General features: G+C 44.3%; 2 protein-coding genes across 2 annotated transcripts in view; both read left to right on the forward strand.

The window, feature by feature from the left end:
* The first annotated feature begins 9,545 nt into the window (after positions 1 to 9,545).
* Positions 9,546 to 15,413, forward strand: LOC100736001 (N-formyl peptide receptor 2-like). Its single transcript, XM_013147845.3, has 2 exons — positions 9,546 to 9,682; positions 13,539 to 15,413. Exon 2 carries the CDS (start codon positions 13,550 to 13,552, stop codon positions 14,627 to 14,629), a length of 1,080 nt encoding a protein of 359 aa, XP_013003299.1. The 5' UTR covers positions 9,546 to 9,682; positions 13,539 to 13,549; the 3' UTR covers positions 14,630 to 15,413.
* Positions 9,552 to 19,546, forward strand: part of LOC100735723 (N-formyl peptide receptor 2-like) — a 28,966-nt gene continuing 18,971 nt past the window's right edge. The window contains exon 1 of the mRNA XM_023563159.2: positions 9,552 to 9,682. The gene's annotated coding sequence lies outside the window, so the exon portion shown is untranslated. The remainder of the gene's footprint in view (positions 9,683 to 19,546) is intronic.

The raw sequence follows: 19,546 nt of genomic DNA on the forward strand, positions 1-19,546 counted from the left end.
CTGCAGTCGCCTAAATTTGGATCTAATCCCCTATTTGAATCTAGTAGGGGCCAGAGGCAGCAACAGGCCATAGTACCAGCCTGATCCCCTGGAGTCAGATTGTGTTAAATGCGTTGAGAACTAACACCTTGGAGCAGAGCTCCACCTTGTGGCTGCTCAGAGTGTGGGTGTCGAAATTTGGTCTCATCTTTAGCTCTACAGGTTTACTGGGGACAACCCTAGCAGAGGCGGATTATCTCACCGGAACCCGCCCAAGAGGAATTTCTACATACACATGAACAAGAAACTGTGCTTTCTAAATCCAGGATATCCCCTTTATTTCAGAGCATACATTCCAGAGCTCTATATTTCTTTCTACCCTAAGATCCAAATTACCACTACATGAAAGGAAACCTGTGTAAAAGATTTATAATCCCGCTGGGGGAGGTGGCACATACCTGTGATGCCAGCACTTTGTGAGGCTGAAGTAGGAGGATTGGAAATTCCAGCTTAGTCTGGCCAGCTGACTTTCTTCCAAAATAAACAAAAAGCTTTTTGAAAAGGGCTAGAGGATGTAACTCAGTGCAACGGTCCTTAGTTCAATATCCAAAATGCTACATAAATTATAGTTGAAAAGTTCATGATCTTGGAATACTGATGTTCCCGTTCTATCATCCCCCCCCCCCTCCACATTCCAGCCAGTGCTTCTCCTTCGGAATCACTTAGTGAGGTAGATTTTCAAATATGGATGAGGACACCACGGCACCACGACATCTGACTCATAAAGTCTGGTGAGGAGCTTAGAAATCTGTACTTATTCATTGGTTGAAATTGTTCAAATTCCCTGGCCATTGTGATTTTCCTATTATCAGTTGAATAAATGCTCTCTTTAACAAACGACAGACTTAAGAATGGAGACTAGACCATGAGAACAACTAATAGCCTTGGAAACACAGGTGTGATTCTAAAGTCCACAGCCCAGGACAAAGAGTTGCCCACAGAGGAAGGGTATGCACAGAAGTCTAGTGAGCAAATTAACCTTGCCAAGAAGGCTGGTAATGTTCTGAACATTCTATACAAGACCTTTGCATGACACTGGGGCCCTAAAGATTTGGGTTTCTGCATGAGAAGCTTTTTTTGTTTGGTACTAGGGATCGAACTCGTGACCTTGCACTTGCCAGGCAGGTGTTTGTGTCACTGAATTAAACCTCCAGTTGCTGCATGGTAAGCTTTTGATATTTTATTCTCCCCCAAAGGAGAGCACCTGGACAACAGTAGAATCAATAATTTAACAGAAAGGAATCTCCCCCACGCTATTCCCACCTAACCCTACCACAAATAGTATGCCTAGTAAACCAACACACCTGATTTGGAACCAGCATTGTGTAAAGATGCAGAAAGCATGTGAGAGATAATGACATGGTAAAGGGATAACTCTTGATTTAAAAAAAGAGTGCCACTACTTCTCCCACCACCCATGCCCTTTTGCTTTCACTAGCTCTGGTTTTGACAGTGACTTCCCGTCTGTTATGGATTAAGAACTGGTGGTCAACTTAACGCCAGCTGGATTACATCAGCATGGCACTGAGCGAAGATGCTCCACCCAAGGAAAGTTGCCAGCATAAATAGGTGGAGAAGGAGAAGGAGGTTGTTGAGGCATTGAGGTGTTAATGCGTTGTTGCATGGAGGCATTGTGGGTTCTCCACATGTTGCTGTTACAGCCTCTGGTTCTCCTGAAGAAGCTTTGGTCCTCACATTGAGCATTGTTTCCTGGCTCTGGAAGGGAAGATGTGTGCCGCTTGGCCTCCAGGATGAACTTGTTGTGCTGGCTTCCTGGCATGTATCCTGCTATGCTTGTTGTCAGAGGAGCTCAGGGCCTCCGTGTCACTGAGGATGGCTGTGGTGCTTTCAGGACAGCCCTCGTCTTTGTTGTGAGTGTGACTTCTTGGCTCCAGCATAAAATCTCAACCTACAAACACAGCTCCTTCACCCTGCTGGCTTCCACTGCTGATCTTTGGGCCTTCCTGGCACGGATCCGTAAAAGAGACCGGTGTGAGTCCTTCTTGTGAGCTCTGGACCTCCAGCTGGACTCGTGGACTCATGCATTGTCATGAGTTCTGGGTTTTTATCTGGACTTATGTGGGACATTGCTGTGAGATTTAGGCCTGGACTAAATAATCTGTGTCTTTGGTGTTGTGGATAGGTTTCCTGCATTTTCTTGTGTTAACTCCTGGTGACTATTATAAAGTTAATATTATAAACTCCATGTCCAGATTCTAATTGTTTTCTGCACAACCCCTGACTACAACACCATCTCAGGGTGTGAGGTCAATGGTCACTAAATGGTTATTCTTGGCCACTGTGCTGTCTTCCAGTGAAAGCTGCAATCTTCACGTGAATTTTGGGTGATATGGCAGAGGCTCTAACTAATGACGTGAGTTCTGTGAGACGTAGAGTTGGTAGGATTCTTTTCCCTTCCTGCAGTTTGACCTCACCTTGGCCCCATGTGATCTAATATTGTATAGTTGGTCTCTATAGTAGTTATTATTGCTACATGACAACCATTGTCCCCCAAGGCTTGGTGGCTTCCAATAACCGGAGTAGAACTTATCATGTGTTAGAATATACATGTGTCAGGAATTTAGGAGTGGCTCCATCGGGTGTCTCTGGTGTGGGATTTCTCAGGAAGTTGTATTGGATGTGGGCCGAAGCTCAGTCATCTGGATGCTCGACTAGGGCCAGAATATTCACTCCCGAGGAACATGCTCGAAAGACGGGATCACTGACAAAGTTCCTTCTAGGCTATGCTATTCTCCACTGGATACAGTGTCTTTCTGGGTCATCATTTCTAATCCCATAGCCGGCACAGTCGAAGTACCACAATCTCTGACAGAATGGTGGGAGAAGTTGATGTAATGAATTAGGAAGATTCTGAAATCATGGCACAGGAAATTCTTGAGAAGAAAAGCTGTCAAATACAGCTCCCCCAGGTGCCACAGGCAGCTGAGTTAGACAGAAGTATTATGGGCAGTCAGACAGGGCTGGACCCTTGAAGTAGCCAGTAGAGAAGGCAGGGTACCTTGTAACCTTGGAGGAGACAGACACCTCTGCTTCAGGCCAAGACAACAGATCAAGAAGATACACCCACCTCCTAAGGACTGATATTCTAGATAGTTCTCTATCACCCCGAGGAAGCCAGGAGTCACCATCCCAACCCTCTACAGGAAGAGTCACCGTTCTTTAAGCATGCCTGCTTGCTGTGTGTCTGGCTTCCCCATTTGTCCCCAGTTTAATCAATTTTACCTGAGCAATTAATCTTAGTTCTGCCCCACCTTATACCCACCTTGCGAGTTCCCATGTTCTCCCCACTTTAGACCTGCCTCACGGTGTGGTTTTACCCTATAAATGTCCTTAAAAAAGATAGTCTTTGGCAACCCACTCTGGATCCCTTCTGTCCCTCACACAGAAGCGTTCTTTCTCTCAATAAATATATTCTGCTCTTAACCTCCATTGTTCCTAAAATTCATTCTTTGATTTTAAAGAACATGAACTCGTACTGGATCTCTAGTAGTCTGGGAGTTGCATTCCCCTGTATCACAGGGACTGAGGGAGAGAAACGATGACTTGAAATGACCAGGAGTCACGGCAGCTGGCATTTCCCAAGTCCCTTCTGCCTGCCAGCTGGTCCCGGTGTTGCATCTGCACCTGCTTTTGGTCTCCACGAATGCTGTGCTGACTGAGCATCCTCGATGCTGCGTGACAAGAAGCAGCTTGGCTTTGGAGAGGAAGTGACGAAGTCTGCAATTCTTCAGAGGGCAAAGGTAATCGTGATGACAAATCCTATGTAACCTCGGAAACCTGCTCCAGAAGACACACTCTCCTCTTTTCCTCATGACTCCTAATAAGAACTGGTCTTCCTGCTTTCACCTCAAAGCTTGGAACCTCTCCTCCGCTGCCCTTCAGGGCTAACTCGCTCACCTCCTGCTGCACCAGGCCAGTTGCCCTGCCTGATCCAGGGCCCTGTTACCCGATTTCACCTCTGGGACCAGAGAACAAGCTTCCAAGTCCTGATTCAAGTCCTGGACTCTACTCACACTCCAAGTTTCAACCCTCCCTCTTCCTTGGGAACTTTCTGCCTCCATGTTTTTCTTGTTTCTTCTCCAGCCTTGGTATTCTCTCTGTCTTCCCTCGTTCCCATCAGCACCCCAAGATGCCTTACAACAGTGTTACCAACAGTTCTGGCAAAAGGGACCAATCTCATGGAAGACAAATATTCCAGGGACCTGAGCCTGGAGATGGTTTCAGGGTTAGCTTGTAAGAAGCACACGACTTAGATTCCTCACATGCTAGTTCACTGCAGAGTTTGCTCTCCTAGGAGAAACTAATGCTGTGAAACAGCTGCCTGTAGATGGAGCTCAGTCCATAATGCAAACAATAAGGAGTAGTGGTAAATATAGATGAACCTTAGGTCTGCAGCCAGCTGCAGACCTCTGAGCTTCCGCAGTGTGAAGACTGCAGGCCATGGACCTGCACCTACCAACCCATGGACCTGTACCAGCTCCTACCAAATCTTGGACCTGTACTAGTTCTGAACAAGCCAAAGGCCTATAACAGTCAACAGCTCAGGGCCTGCAGACCCTTGCTTTACAATTTCTTAACCTTTAAAACATAATTGCTCTTCAGAGTGACATTATTCTTTTCTTTCTAGCCAATTCCTTGCTTGTCCATCCTGAAAGCATGGCGTGAGCTTTCTGTATTCACATTCCTTTTGTAATTCTCTCCAGCTCACTCTGAAGGGTTTGTTGTGAACACCAATCTACGGAGGATCCCCTTGCCAAGCTCCCCAGCTCTGGGCACTGTCCCTCACTCAGACAGTTCACCAGCTGTGGTCTTTGCCTGGGCAGTTCGAAGTTCTGAGTCCAGAAGACAGAGACTCTGCTGCAATAGTCTTAGCTGAAGGTACACCCAGGGAGCTGGGGAAGGTATAAGAGCTAAAACAGAGTAACAGAAAACAGGAAAACAAAGGTCCTAGTGCTTCATAAAGACCCCAAGAATAGGCTGATATGGCATCAGTTTTAAAAGAAATTGGAGCTGGGTGTAGTGGCCTATGCCTATAGTCCCAGCACTTAGGAGGCTGAGGCAGGAGAATCACAGTGAATTTGAGGCCAGCCTTGGCTACAAAGTGAGTTCAAGGCCAGTCTGTACTGCTTAGTGAGACTGTCTCAAAAACAAACAAAGCCAAACAAACAAACAGAAAGACTGGAGATTGGACTGAATCCTTTCAAATACTCTAGAGCCTGAAGGTTCTGCTCAGTCTAAGTCTTCTGTGGAATGCAGAAGTTCGGCACTCTCCTCATCAAGGGTCGAGGGATTAAGTGCCCAGGTTGCTCTCCTCCAAGTAGTCAGGATACAGAGAAGGGAAATATTTAGGTGAGAAGCATCTGCAGTAAATGATAACACACAGAATGGAGATGAGAGGCAGGAGCTGGCCACACACAGACACACACACAGACACACAGACACACAGACACACACAGACACACACACACACACACACACACACACACACACACACACACACACACGGGAGCAGTGTGGGGGGGGAGAAACAGCGAGAGACAGAGAGACACAGAGAGAGAGAGAGACAGAGAGGGAGAGATCAGAAAGACAGGAGTAAGCGCTCTTTGCTCAGCCACCACTCTGAAGATGAAGCCTCTAATTCTCATCCCTGTGCAAGCTTGTTATAAGATTTTAGCCCAGAGAAGTTTTAGTCTTTAGGAAACTTTTGTTATTATCTAAGGTTTTAACATCATAGAAGAATGTGGGAAGAAAAATTCCAAGACCAAGGTAAAAGGAGTCATCCTAAAAATGTTATTTCCACTGCCTGGTTCCAATAGGCTGATTTCTATTCTAAGTAATATATAGTTTACACTTAGCAGTGGCTTAAACCAAGAGCCATGTTGAAGGCTCACCTTAAAAGCATTTGGAAATGGGTGGTAGTAAGTTAGGTTCTGTTTGAACACTGTAATCAAGAACCACACTTATTTCATACTTCATAATCCTCAGTATTGTGAATTTCTCATGATGGACACTTCATGGCTACAAAGTAGCTGCCATATTTCCTGATCTCACTTACAGCATCCCAAGCTAGGAAAAATAAAGGAATCAGAAGTGAGATACATTCAGATTTACATGTTATAAAAAGTTCTTTGTGGTCGTACACAACAGATGCATCTTTAGAAAGCTCCCAGGGAGGTGGGGTAATGACAGAGTCCAAGACTCACAAGGAAGGCAAAATCTGGTGGGAGAATTAAAGCTAAGACACCGGCATAGGACTAAGTGATCCATCAAGAACGGTGCAGATGCCAAGAGAAAATTAGAGACGAGGTGCTGCACAGAGAATGCTGCTGGGCACATCTGAAATCTTCAGAAGTTGGACTGTTCTTCCCACGGATTCCTTGCTGGATGTTGGACTCCCAACATCTCCTCCACTTATTAAAGCATAAGTGGGTTTTGCTTCCTGGCTCCCCAAAGGCCCATAACCAGATCACCAGGATCTGCAGAGCAAGGCAGCTTGGCCAAGGCAGACAGGGTGTGGAAAGAAAGGGGAGCCTCAGGGTGGATTTGCATATGCCCGGTCCCATTGCCTAATACCAGCAACGCCCAAGGCAAGCGGCATCCGGGCTGAGCTGGGAGTGGAAAATCCCAGCTGAGGCTGCAGGAATCTCCAGGACCCCTTAGCACCTGAAATTCTGCGATGACCTCTGGCAATCGCGATGTCTCTGGGTGGGGGCCTGAGACAGGGAAGCCTGGGCCGGAACCCAGGTCTGCACTGCACCTGACACACAACAGGACGATTGGATGACCAGAGTCCCTGTCATCGATAAAGGGCCACTCACCAGCATGGGTCTGCGGGGACACAGCGTGGGGTACGCACACCCACGGTCAGCATGACTATACCCCCAGATCCTCGCTGAAGGACATTGCAGCTAGATTTCATATCATTTTGAAGTGCCACAAAATCTTGAACCAGCAATAGGAAAGCAGACTGTATTTGGTCCTTGACTTTAACTGCTAATTCTCAGTCATTTTACTATGAATTGAGAGTAACAATATTTACAGAGCATTCTTCCTCCTCCACATGAGCACATAATGTAATGGATCCAGTGAACTCAGGCTGAATTCTTGTGCATAAATATTGCCTATGTTGGGGCTGGGGATTTAGCTCAGTGGCATAAGCACCTGCCTTGCAAGCGCACAGTCGTGAGTCTGATCCCTGGTACCGATAAAAAAAAAAAAAAATTGCCTATGTCCCAGCAATTAGAAAGTACTCTAGCTCCTACTTTGCATGGATCTCTCCATGCCCAATATTTCAGTGGCACATCAGCCACCTGTCCTCAGATCCCTATCTCCAGCCAAGACTTGCACCCCAGATCCATTGTCCTGGGTACATTTGCCCCTTTGGCCTGCCTCCAGCAATTTCTTTCATCACTGTGGCCCATAATTCTATTTTATGGCATAAACTGTGTCTTCTCTGACACTCCACCCCCTTAGCATGTGACACTCAGAGATAAGGCGTTTAAAGTGTCGCCAAGTTGAATGAAGTCCTTTAGGCTGCACCTGAACTCAGTATGCCCTGCGTCTCTAACAGGAAAGATTAGGATGAAGACGTGCACAGAGCAAGGACCACGGGAGGACAAAGGGTGCAGACGCCATCTGCTGGTAATGGAGAGAGGGCCACACCGAATCTCAGGCTGAGTGGTAGGACACCGAGCTAAAGTCCATGTAAGTGGAGAATTGCTTGCTATGGACAACCTCCAGAACTGCGAGAACATCACCCTCTATTTAATCCTCTCATCTCTGGTGCTGGCCACAGCAGCCGTAGTCCACCCATCTACTCTGCTTCTCCTCTTAGGCTCCCTTCTCGGTGGTGACACCCAGATCTACCCAACTGCTTGGTGCAGTGCTTTAAGAAGATGAATGGGAACTACTTTGTGTCTCCTCCACAGAGTAGTGTCTGTGCCTCTCGCGTTCCACCTGCGTGGCTTTGAATTGTAGGACACCCTGAGAATGTCCACAGAGAAGTGGGGAATTGATTGCTGTGGACAGATCTCACACATTCAGCATCGGAACCATTGCACAAGTGCAGAAGAGAGGATTTGGTCAACCATCACTTCTGCTTTACTGCTTGTCTCCACTATTCTTTCCTCAGTAGCTGTTTCTTCCATTTTTCTCATCTTCTGATCAAGAAAGTGATCAGGTACCTGCTTCCTGGACCTTAAAATTCACAGGACAGACCCTCTGCCTCCCACAGAAGGCTGGAGCTGGGGGGATATCCAGACCTGAACCTTTCTAAGTGCTGCCTGCTGTCACATCTGTAGTACCTTCCGGAAGCCATAAGGACCTTCCACTTTCCCCCACCTGATTGGCTCTGGCTTCATTGCCCCTCCCTTTGTCAGCCAATAAATTCTCTGCTGAAGGCCAATGGACTCTTGGACTGCACAGGAAGCGAGGGGCCTGCCACAGGAAAAGGATCGGAGCTGGTGGTAAGCGGCCGTCCGAAAATTTACAAATTACTGTTTGAAAGCCTATTAGATGACAGACTTCCTAAACTCACAGGGAGAGCTGCTAGCATTGTCTTCACCTGCTGAGCTCAGCCACAGAGCTCTTGAAAGTACTGAGAACAAAGTGCGCTTCTTATATTCAGATACGAAAAGCAGAATGTAAATGAGCTTGTTTATTTTTATTGTGTTTCATTTTATTTATTTAGGGTTTTTTTTTTTTTTTTTGTACTGGGGATCGAACTCACAACCTTGCACTTGTGCCACTGAGCTAAACCCCCAGCCCCTAATTAGGATTTTTTAAAAAGATAGTGTCTCACTAAGTTTCCAGGCTGGGCTGGAACTCTCCATCTTCCTGTCCCGGGCTCCAGAGAAGTGGATTATAGACAGGTGCCACCAAACCTGGCTTCACAATTTTTATTTGATAGCATACACCAACAGTATTTTTAATATGTTGGGTTAAATAAATTGTATCACTCAAATCCATTTTCCTGGCACTTTCAAACTTTTTTCTTTTCAACAGGACTACTAGAAGATTTTAAGTCATCTGGGTGCGTCCTGTGGGTGACTCACATTGAATTTCCACCGGACAGTGTGACAGGGACAGAGCACCGAAGGAACTCAGTGGTCTTGTGGAGTTACAAACTAGGGCACAGGGTGTTAGAAGGGAGAAATAAATCATTCAACACATAGACAAGAAAGGTAACTGGTGGGACAAGCTTTTCATCACAGTCCAGGACAGACCCTTGAGAGAAGTTCAAAGGGAAAAGAATTGTGAGCAGAAGGGAACCGAGAGTGTGGAGTCCCTGAGAGGGCAACGAGGATGTGAAGGAGCTTGGTGTAAAAGGTCTGCGTGGATGGGTGAGGTGTGAGGACAGACATGGCAGACGTGGGGGACTAGGAGTTAGGCTGCGGGTGCAGGAAAGCGCTGACAAAATAATGTCACAATTTCTTTCTTTCTTTCCTGTTAATGTACAGTAGGGGGACTGAACCCAAGGACTGTGCGACTGAACTACCTCCCACATTAAAAAAAAAAAACAAAACAACCTCTTATTTTTACACTGATTTCCCTAACTTGCCAGACTGGAGTCAAACTTCTCACCGTTCTGTCTCATCGTGCTGACAAGTAGACAACACCACAGGTATGTGCCACCACACCTCCTCTTATGTCCTGGTTTTATTTGTTCTTTTGTCAAGATTGTTGGGATTTTTTTTTTGTTTGTTTGTTTAGAAGGCAGACGGGATGGTAGGGGTGGGGAGGGGAGAGGGGCATGATCAGGACTAATTTGTTTGTTGAGGCTAGTGGAGGTGCAGGTGGGTGGGGAGGGTCCTGGTACATGCTGAGTGTGTTTAGAATCTATAGGGGGAGAGTTGGGCTGGGAGGTAAAGGAAGAGATCAAAGATAAGTTCTACATTTGGAGCTTTGGTAACTGAATATGTGAGTTCAGTTGTGGATGGAGTTTTGGGAGAGTGGCTTGTTTGGGAGACCAGGACACATCGGAAGGACTTTGTCTGAGGGTGTCACAGATTACCAGAGGAGAGAGAAGGAAGTCAGCAGATTCTATAGGCTAGGGGGCTGAAGCAATGCCAAAGATGACAATTTAGATTAGACGTAATGAGATAGTTTAAGCTGTGGAACTGACTTACATCCCTACAACTGCTACCCAGGAGAATGGGGAGATGGGATGGGCATGAGCCCAACTCTTCAGCTCAAAATTAAGGAATTAAAATAGCTGGTAAATTCCACTAACAGAAGTCGGCAGATTGAGCTACACAGACTGTGAGGACTGTGTTGTGTGTGTGTCTCATCATCTCAAAGAAAAAGCAAAAGACGTCTCAGGAAGAAGGAATTCTGATGGATGCTGCTTCCCTGGGGATCAGGATGAGGAGAGAGAAGGGACCATCGAATTTGATAATGTGCATTCAGTGATGCATGGAGGACCCAGGTCACCTGGAGGGAGACCAGCAGAAAATGTGAGGCAAAAAAGTGGAGGGGACAGTTGGAGAATCCTTTTTCTAGAGTCTGACTGGATTCTGACTTTAGAGTCCAGAAAGAGAGAAGTAGAAAGGAATGTGGGACTGAGATCACATCTTTTTTTTAAAAGGGAGGGGCACCGCTATTACAATTTTATGCAACAACTGGGATGAGCTAGTAGAGGGGAGTTTGGAGGACAGAAAAACAGAAGCCAAAGTGCAGGTGTCGTGTTTTGGGGAAGGTGAGTGAGAAAGATCCGGAGCAAATGAGGAAAGCGAGTTTGTGACTAAAGGGTAAGATCCCTTTAGTCACAAAACCAGGTGCCCATAGACTGGAGAGTTTGCAAAGAGAAGACTTAAAAGTTGCCACCTAATTTTAACATTTTCTCTGTGAAATATCAGTCGAGGGCATAAGTTGAGCGTAGGGTAGTGGATAAGGTAGGTGATTTGCAGAAAAGGAAGCATTAAAAGGTATTTTAAAGAAAGGAGTGTGAATATGCTTTTAAAAAAAGCAGTAATTTCACACAGAGTGCTGAGTTCCCCTTTGGAATCTGTGGCTAAGTTAAAGTCTTCGGTCACTGTAATAATTGTGACATGTGGCAGTACACTTCCCCTCTCTGAGCTGTGGTTTCCTCTTGTATCACACGATGGTGACTTTTGCCCCAAACAGAGGGTGTTGAAACCAGATGGCTGGCACATATTAGAGCACAGGGTACATGGCTCACAACTCTCTTCCCCACCTCTGTACCAGGGTGTCCCAACCCTCCGCAGCACTGTCGTGTCAGTGTGCCTTTTGTTGTATTAACATTTTCAAATCATTCACTTAGAGATTACTGAGTGCATCATCTGCTGAGTGCCTTCTAGGACAGGTGCAGGGTAAGAAGAGAGATCAGTTGACTGAGGTTACATTCTGGCCATGCTGCTTTCTAGCTGGGAGGTTTGGACAATTAATGCAAGCAGCCTAAGTTTTTACTGCTTCATCTATACAATGGTAACATTTGTTATGGTTAATATCATTTGATATCTACCATATGTCTGGTGCAGTCAGTGCTGCATACATGTCAACACATGCTGTCTGCTTGGGCTACTGCAGGGAGCTGTGTAGTGAGAAGAAGGCTGTTCCGGGGTGGAGGACATTGGCAAATGTCAGACACACTTTTAGGACCATTGCTCTTGACTCTCCTTGAGATTCCATGATGCCTATCCCTAAACTGAGCCTCAGGACTCAGTACAGAGACTGGTGAAGACAGCAGGCTCCCATTTGTTAGAGACTCACATGGTTCATCCAAAATTTCCATATATAGTCTCTAATCTTTACATGGAAGTCAGTATTCACCATAAACCATCCCCATTCTGTGGAGGAGGAAACTAAAGCTCAAAGGTTGACCTTGTCTAAGGACTCACATTGGGGAGGCATTATAAATGGCATTAGAACACAGGCTTATGTAACTCTAGACACCAGTAGTCTTTAATTATGACACTGACTTTTAAAAGGGGTCATTTTATTTCTTGGGAGATAATTTTGGTTGTCATTCCTGGAGGGAAGTTGCTACTGGCATATAATGGACAGAGGCCAAACATGCTTCTATTACAACGTGTGCACAGTATCGCCACACAAAGAAATATCCAAGGTCCAACATCAGCAAGGCTAAACTGGAGAAATTCAACAATTTATTACACAGCATCCCATAGAAGACCTCAGTGAAAATGAGAAAAGAATGGGATATGTATGAAAAGAGAAGGAAAATTCCACACTGGGATACAGAGTGGGGAGGGGTGCATGGGGGAATCCTACCTATATTATGTCAGGTAATCCTGGGGAAAGCCTTTTCAAAGGTAGCACTTCAGCCTAGCAAAGGCAATAGCACTGGAACTGGTTACATCTGGTCTTCACATATTGCTGCCCCAATGAACTGGCTGGACATATGCCGAAAAAGCCAATGAAAACCTTCAGTTACGGTTTCTGGTTGGTAAAAGAGATGATAGTACCCTTTAATATTATGATGATGACTTCATGTAGACCATTCTCCAGTAACTCCTATTTCTATACCTGGCCGAACTGAAATGCTTTCTGCATTATTTACTAGTTAAGCATTCTACAGCAGGCTTCACAGTTCTTGTGAATTCCAATTCATGCCTAGGGAAGCTAGAAATAAACAGTGTTGAGTAATATTGCCCATTGTCTTTGTTACTTTTCTCTCATTGCTGAGACAACATATCTGATGCCCAAAATGAAGGAAGGAAAGTTTTATTTAGCTCACAGTTTGTGGAGGTTTCAGTTCATACTCAGCTGGTTCCAAGGCAGTGTAGCATGGCTGAGGAGCAGCCCTTTGTAGCAGCTTCAGCAGATACCAGATGCAACCAGAGCAAAAGGGCAAAAGCAGGAAGCACACCTCTTTCCTTCCATTGTATTATATGCAGACTACTCACTCCAGGTCGGGTGCAGCACTCACACTGCCAATCCCAGCACTAGACAATGAACCAATCACAAGTGCTAGATTTAGCTACCTCCATGATTGCATGAGCTTGTGGGGGGACACCCAGACACAAATCATAGCATGTAAAAAACTGGTCCTTGTGTAGAGCAATCAACAGAGCCCGTGGTCTATAATGAGACCCTCACAAGTATTTACAAAAGTTATCCCTCTCATATACTCTATGTCACAGAACACTGAATGTACAAATTCTTTGCTTCCCAAAGATGATTTCAAGCAAGGACAATGAAATGTACTGTGTTGCAAGTAGCAATGGGGACCCCTTTGCCGAGTTCTTCTTGCACACAATATGGAGGAAGTGATGTCATCACATAGATGCAGACTGGTCATTGTGAGAACATGGAGAACTCTCCTTTTCATAAGAACATCAAAGAGCTTTCCAGTTTTAGAGCATTACTGGCCACCAGGCTTGGTAGACTTATTTCCCCAGTTAAAGTAGAACAAATACTGGCAGATGATATAGGACCTGAATAGGGATGCTCTCAAGTAAATCCACACCTGACAAGTGACCTTCGCTGAAATGTTTCAGGTATTGGTAGGATGGAAGGCAACTTCTCAATCCCTCTAAACAGAACTGAAGAGATGTCTTATGAATCAGCTGGCTATGCTGTGCTGCGGATATTCCCACTGGTGGTACTCGCCATCACCTTTGTCCTTGGTGTGCTGGGCAATGGGCTGGTGATCTGGGTGGCTGGATTCCGGATGGCACACACAGTCACCACCATCTGTTACCTGAACCTGGCCTTAGCCGACTTCTCCTTCACTGCCACCCTCCCTTTCCAAATCGTCTCCATGGCCATGGGAGAAAAATGGCCATTTGGCTGGTTCCTTTGCAAGCTGATTCATATCATTGTGGACATAAACCTGTTTGGAAGTGTCTTCCTGATTGCCCTCATTGCTCTGGACCGCTGTATTTGTGTCTTGCATCCAGTGTGGGCCCAGAACCACCGCACTGTGAGTCTGGCCAAGAAGGTGATCCTTGGGCCCTGGGTTCTTGCACTAGTCCTTACCTTGCCGGTTTTCATCTTCCTGACCACAGCTAGTGATCCAAATGGAAATGTATACTGCACCTTCTCCTTTGCATCCTGGGGAGACACTGTTGAGAAGAGGTGGAAGGTGGCCATCGCCATGTTGACAGCTAGAGGGATCATCCGGTTCCTTATTGGGTTCAGCATGCCCATGTCCATGGTCGCCATCTGCTATGGGCTCATTGCAGCCAAAATTCACAGAAAAGGCATGATGAATTCCAGCCGCCCCTTTCGGGTCCTCACTGCTGTGGTGGCTTCCTTCTTCATCTGTTGGTTCCCCTTCCAGCTGGTTGCACTTCTAAGCACTATCTGGCTCAAAGAGATGCTGTTAGAGGGTAAATACAAGATCCTTGACATCCTGGTCAATCCAACAAGCTCCCTAGCCTTCTTCAACAGCTGCCTCAACCCAGTGCTGTATGTGTTTGTGGGTCAGGACTTCCGACAGAGACTGATCCACTCTCTGCCTGCCAGTCTGGAGAGGGCTCTGAGTGAGGACCCAGCCCAGCCCAGTGACACAGCCTCCAGTTCTGCTGCACCTAGTGCAGAGAGGGAGTTAACAACAATGGGGGGAGGAGCTCAGCTTCAGCCCTAGTCCTACCCTGAAGCTTCCTTCAGCTTTAACTCGCCTTGAGTCTTATGACTCAATGGAAACAATTTATCTCACTTGATTTGCTTAGAATGACTGTGACTGTGGTTATTCAAATATGATTCTGTTGTTTTATTTTCCTGTAGTGTCTTGGTTTACTACTAAATTTATAATAGTCTTTTCAAAGGAATGGGAACTCCTTGAATCTATCTTCCGGTATTGTATCTTTCTTAAATGATTAGGAAAATTTACTGGTGAAGACAATGGTATCCTGATTTCTTTCTCTGAGACGACTTTTAATAATAGGTTCAATTCTTTAATGGAGTGTTCAGGTTTATTTTATCCTTTTAAATTATTCTTTTATAATTTTTAAGGATTTTAGTAAGCTCATCCAAACCATTAAACTTATTTATATGAAAAAGATAATGATGTACAGAGCTTCATATGGTTTCTTTCAGATGATGAAATATAAACTCTTTGTAGGTAGAGATTTCATTCAGTATCATTCACTGATAGATATTCCTCCCCTCTGTGGGAAATAGTGACTGCTATGTATGTTGACTTAATGAATCAATGTGTTTACTGAATTAAGGAATCAGCAAACAATTGTCTAATTTAGGTATCAATGATAATCTCTCATCTGTACTTAAACTGGTCTCCAACCCTTGTAACATGAACAAGATCATGTCCAGTAAGCTCCTGTCCTGTGTACAGTATTTATAAACTCCCTTCTCATGAACACCTGTGGTTTTGAGTTTCTGCTCCAAATAAAAGACTCTGGCTAAGTGTTCTCTGATGGCTCTGTTTTAGTATAAATCCACACATAGAAATGCTCAGGCCATTTCCTTTTTTTCTGCAAATAGCTACTCACAGATGAACCTTCATTGTGTCATACACTTTCCTGAGGAGTTGGGAAATCAAAGAACTCCCCAGGAGCGTTAGGCAGCCCTGTCAGCTCCCATCAGGAGCCCTTCCTCACTGCTCTGCTGTTCATGAGCTGTCTCCTCCTTCCCTCACACTGACCCCAGACTTCATTGCATTTCCAGTATAGAGCGGTTTTCCCATTTCCCTTACATTCTTGACTCCTCCAAATTCATGCTTTTGATGTCCTAAGACATGTGTATTCTTTAAGGCCCAGCTAAGATGTGACCTTAGAAAATAAAAAACAAAGGGAAAGCTCAGGAGGGAAAAGCCGGGCGCCATGAAGGACAGTGCAGAACCCATAGGTCAGAGAACCAGTGCTTCTCCACTGCCTCGCTAAGAAGAAGCTTCCATCTCTAGGACCAGTAATTCTTCGTCTTGCCCCCTCCCAGCCCCGTCCTCGATTCACTGCACCACAGTAGCACCTGTGGCATCCTTCCATTTTTTTTATTAGGAGTTTCCTCCCTGGGTGCCCACATCCTCCACACTTTACCCCATTGTATGCAGCTGTCAGTGAAAGCTGAGAATCTTTTTTTCTGTAAGCCACTCACCACCAAGACACATACGCAGATTTGACTGTCTGAGGATCCAAAATAAACCTTTGGGATATCCACCTTGAGAAGGGTGGAAGTGCTTCTTTTGTTTTTGGAGTTTAGAATGATGCTGAGTAGTCACAGGTTACTCTCTGGCAGAGGCTGTCTCTGCCACCCAATGTTCAGCCCCTGCCTGAACTAATAAAAGTCGTTTGCTGTTGGCACATTGATGCAGGTCTGTAATCCCAGTGTGCTCTCAGGCTCAGCCAGGGGAATGGCAAATTCAAAACTTGCTTTGGCACCATAGTGAACACTTCTTTCCAAATAAAATACAAAAAATTGAGGTGGAGATGTAGTGCAGTGGAATGATTCTAGGTTCAGTTCCCTAGTAATGCAAATAAAAAATGTGGGTTCCAATGCATCCATGAATACTACCATGTTTTCAGTTGATCCATCTAGATATGAGCAAATTCCCAGAAATTCAAGATTCATGGGTTGTATAACAGCAGCACAGATGAGCCTGCTTTTTTCCTAGGATTTATTTATTTATTTAGTGCTGAGTTTGAACCCAGCGTTTTGAGTGAGCTGAATCTCCAGCCAGCCCCTGCCCCATTGGATACAAAGCCTCATTACTTTGCTAAATTTCCAAGCCTGGGCTCAAGTTGTGATTCTCCTGCTTCAGTCTCTAAGAGTGCTGGATACCAGGTGAGAGCTCCACACTCAGCTTAAACTTCAGTAGCTATAGTTCTAGATTCATGCAAATCTGGCATAAGCTATAAAGATTTCACCCATTCACAACCTCTGGTGATATCCATTCCCACACTTACTCAGTGATGCAGCTTTTCAAATGCTGGATCTCCCTAGACTCACCTTTGTCTCTCCAATCCCATTATTTACCCTGGGGCTCTCCTTGGTAGTGTCCAACGTATGGGATGTACCGGCCATTGTAGTTTCATGGGGAGTCATCTCCATGCCCTAAAAATCCTCTGCGCTCTGTCATTCTCCTCTCTCTCCTCCACTAGTGTTTTACTGGCTCCGTAGTTTTGCTTTGTGTGGATGTCACACACTTGAGTGTGTAAGCCTTTCACACTGACCTTCCGTATAGCAACTTGCATTGACTTTTCCTCCATGGTTTGATAGCTTCTTTCTCTTTAGTGCCAATATTCCACTGTCAGCTGCACCGGTTTATCCATTATTCAAAATCTTCATTGGTTCCAAGATTTGGCAGTTATGGAAGGAAGTGCTGGGAACATCCAGGTGTGCATTTGTGTGTGGACAAAATTCTTTAGGAAAATACTGAGAAACACATTTGCTGGGGTGTATCTTAAAATATGAGTGGTTCACGTTGTAAGAAGCCACCAAAGTGCCTCTGGATGGCATGTAACTATTTTGTGTTCTCATACACAGTAAGTGAAATTTGCCACATGCTTGATAGCATTTATATAACATGTTAGTATGGTAGGTTGTGGCTATTTTGCATAAAAGCAAAGTCATAACTTGCTGTTTTTATCTTCCTTCTTTTCCCTTCCTTCTCCTTCCCTCTCTCCTTCTTTCCTCTCTCCTTTCTTTTTACTTTCTTTATTATTTGTGTTTTCCCCTGACACTTATGTATATTGGACCTACAACCTTCAAATTAGGTACAGCCCAGTCCTTTTTAAAATTTAGTTTTTGAGGGAGGGTTTGTTGGTCACTGAGTTGTCAAGTCTTAGCTCAGAGTTATGATCCTCCTGCCTGTGCCTCCCAGAGTGCTGGACTATAGCCCTGTACCACCATGCCCACCTCATCTCACTGTTTCAGTTCAGTTTTTCCAGGTCATGTATGATGTGGCACATCTTCTCATTTACTTATTTGCAATCTGTATATCTTGTTTGTTGAGGAGTTTGTTAAAGTCCTTGCCTCATTAAAATGATTGTGTCTGCATTATTCAGTTTTATAATTTGTTTCTGTGTTTTGGGTATTTTTTGAAAATAATTTTTTGAAAATAATTTTCCTCCACATGTTTTGTTATATATCTGTGTGTTTGTCTATAAATTAAATTAAAGGGCATGTAGCCAGATTCAGTGGTGCATTCTTGTAATTCCAGCTACTCAGGAGGCTGAGGCAGGAAGATCTCAAGTTTTGGACCAGTTTGAGTAACTTTGTATGATCTCATATCAAAATAAAAAGTAAAAAAGGTGGGGGATGTAGCTTAGTGCAAGTTCTTGGTTTCAGTCCCCTCTAAAAATAATAAACAGCATAATTTAGTTGAACGTGATTGATATTATATATTGATTTGTTTGGTATTATGTATTATGAAGCCCTTTGCCCCATCTGCAGAATAACTTTCTTGGCTCATGTCTATCTTGAAGGCTACTTACACTGGCTAAAAATATCATTCTAATTAAGGAATTGCTGTTTCACTTGGGGGTTGTAGAGGCATTGGGGGTATTTTTAGTGCTATCGTGGTATTGTGGGTGTTTTTAAAATATTCTTTTTTTTTAGACTGAAGTAGTTTATGATACAATACCTAAAATTTGCTTGAAAATATTGCAGAGTAGAAGAAAGCAAAAATAAGTAAAATAAGATAGACAAATATATATAATCATTAAAGCTGGTGAGTTATTATACTCTCTGCTTTTGTGCTTACTTGAGATTCATATCGAGAGTTTCTCCTGAGCACAGTGGTGCTCTGCAGCTGAACTACAGCAACAAACTTATTTATTTCTTTATATTGACACAGCATCTTTTTAAATTTACCAAGTTGTTTTCAAATTTGCAATTCTGTCTCATCCTCCCAGAAGCTGGCATTATGGGCCTGCCTTTCCATGCCGAGCTATTAAGACTTTACTTGAGAAATTCCCTTACACCCAACAATTCCACACCTAAGTAAATATTCTCAATTATGTACACCTTCATGTTAAATAGCATTTGTGTTCACAAATATTTATTGCAGAATTGTTGGTAGGAACCCCAAAGTATCTTAAACCCAAAGTCCATTTACTGTACATTCAAAAGTGGCACTATACTCCTACAGGAGATCACTGTTCATCAGTAAATATTGAAATAATTACAATATTTATGAATGTTAAGCATTCAGTTGAGAAATAGAAGACATAATCAATATGATTAACCAACATGATTAATAAGTATGATTTTGTACATATATAAACATTCAAATCATCAGCATTAAAATGCACATGCAGAGACACATAACTATGGGCTAAAACAATGGAGGAACAGGAGGAACAGGTAACAGTAGTGAAGATGGTGATTCCAGCAAGGACGGGAGGGAGCAAGAATCAGCACAACATATGTGATGGCCAGTGGCTCTGTGAGTGGGTGGGGATGTTCTCACACTCGGGCAAGTCTTTCTTTTATAAGGTGGGTTCAACTTCATGTTCATTTTTGATTTATTTTTGTGTCTGTTGGTTTCCTATTTTCATTTTAAAGAGATTAAAAGAAAACAAAACAATAAAAATAAAACAAACTG

Source organism: Cavia porcellus, unplaced genomic scaffold, assembly GCF_034190915.1.
Source record: "Cavia porcellus strain 051 isolate PalLab524CR breed Dunkin Hartley unplaced genomic scaffold, mCavPor4.1 scaffold_7, whole genome shotgun sequence".
Lineage (NCBI taxonomy): Eukaryota > Metazoa > Chordata > Mammalia > Rodentia > Caviidae > Cavia > Cavia porcellus.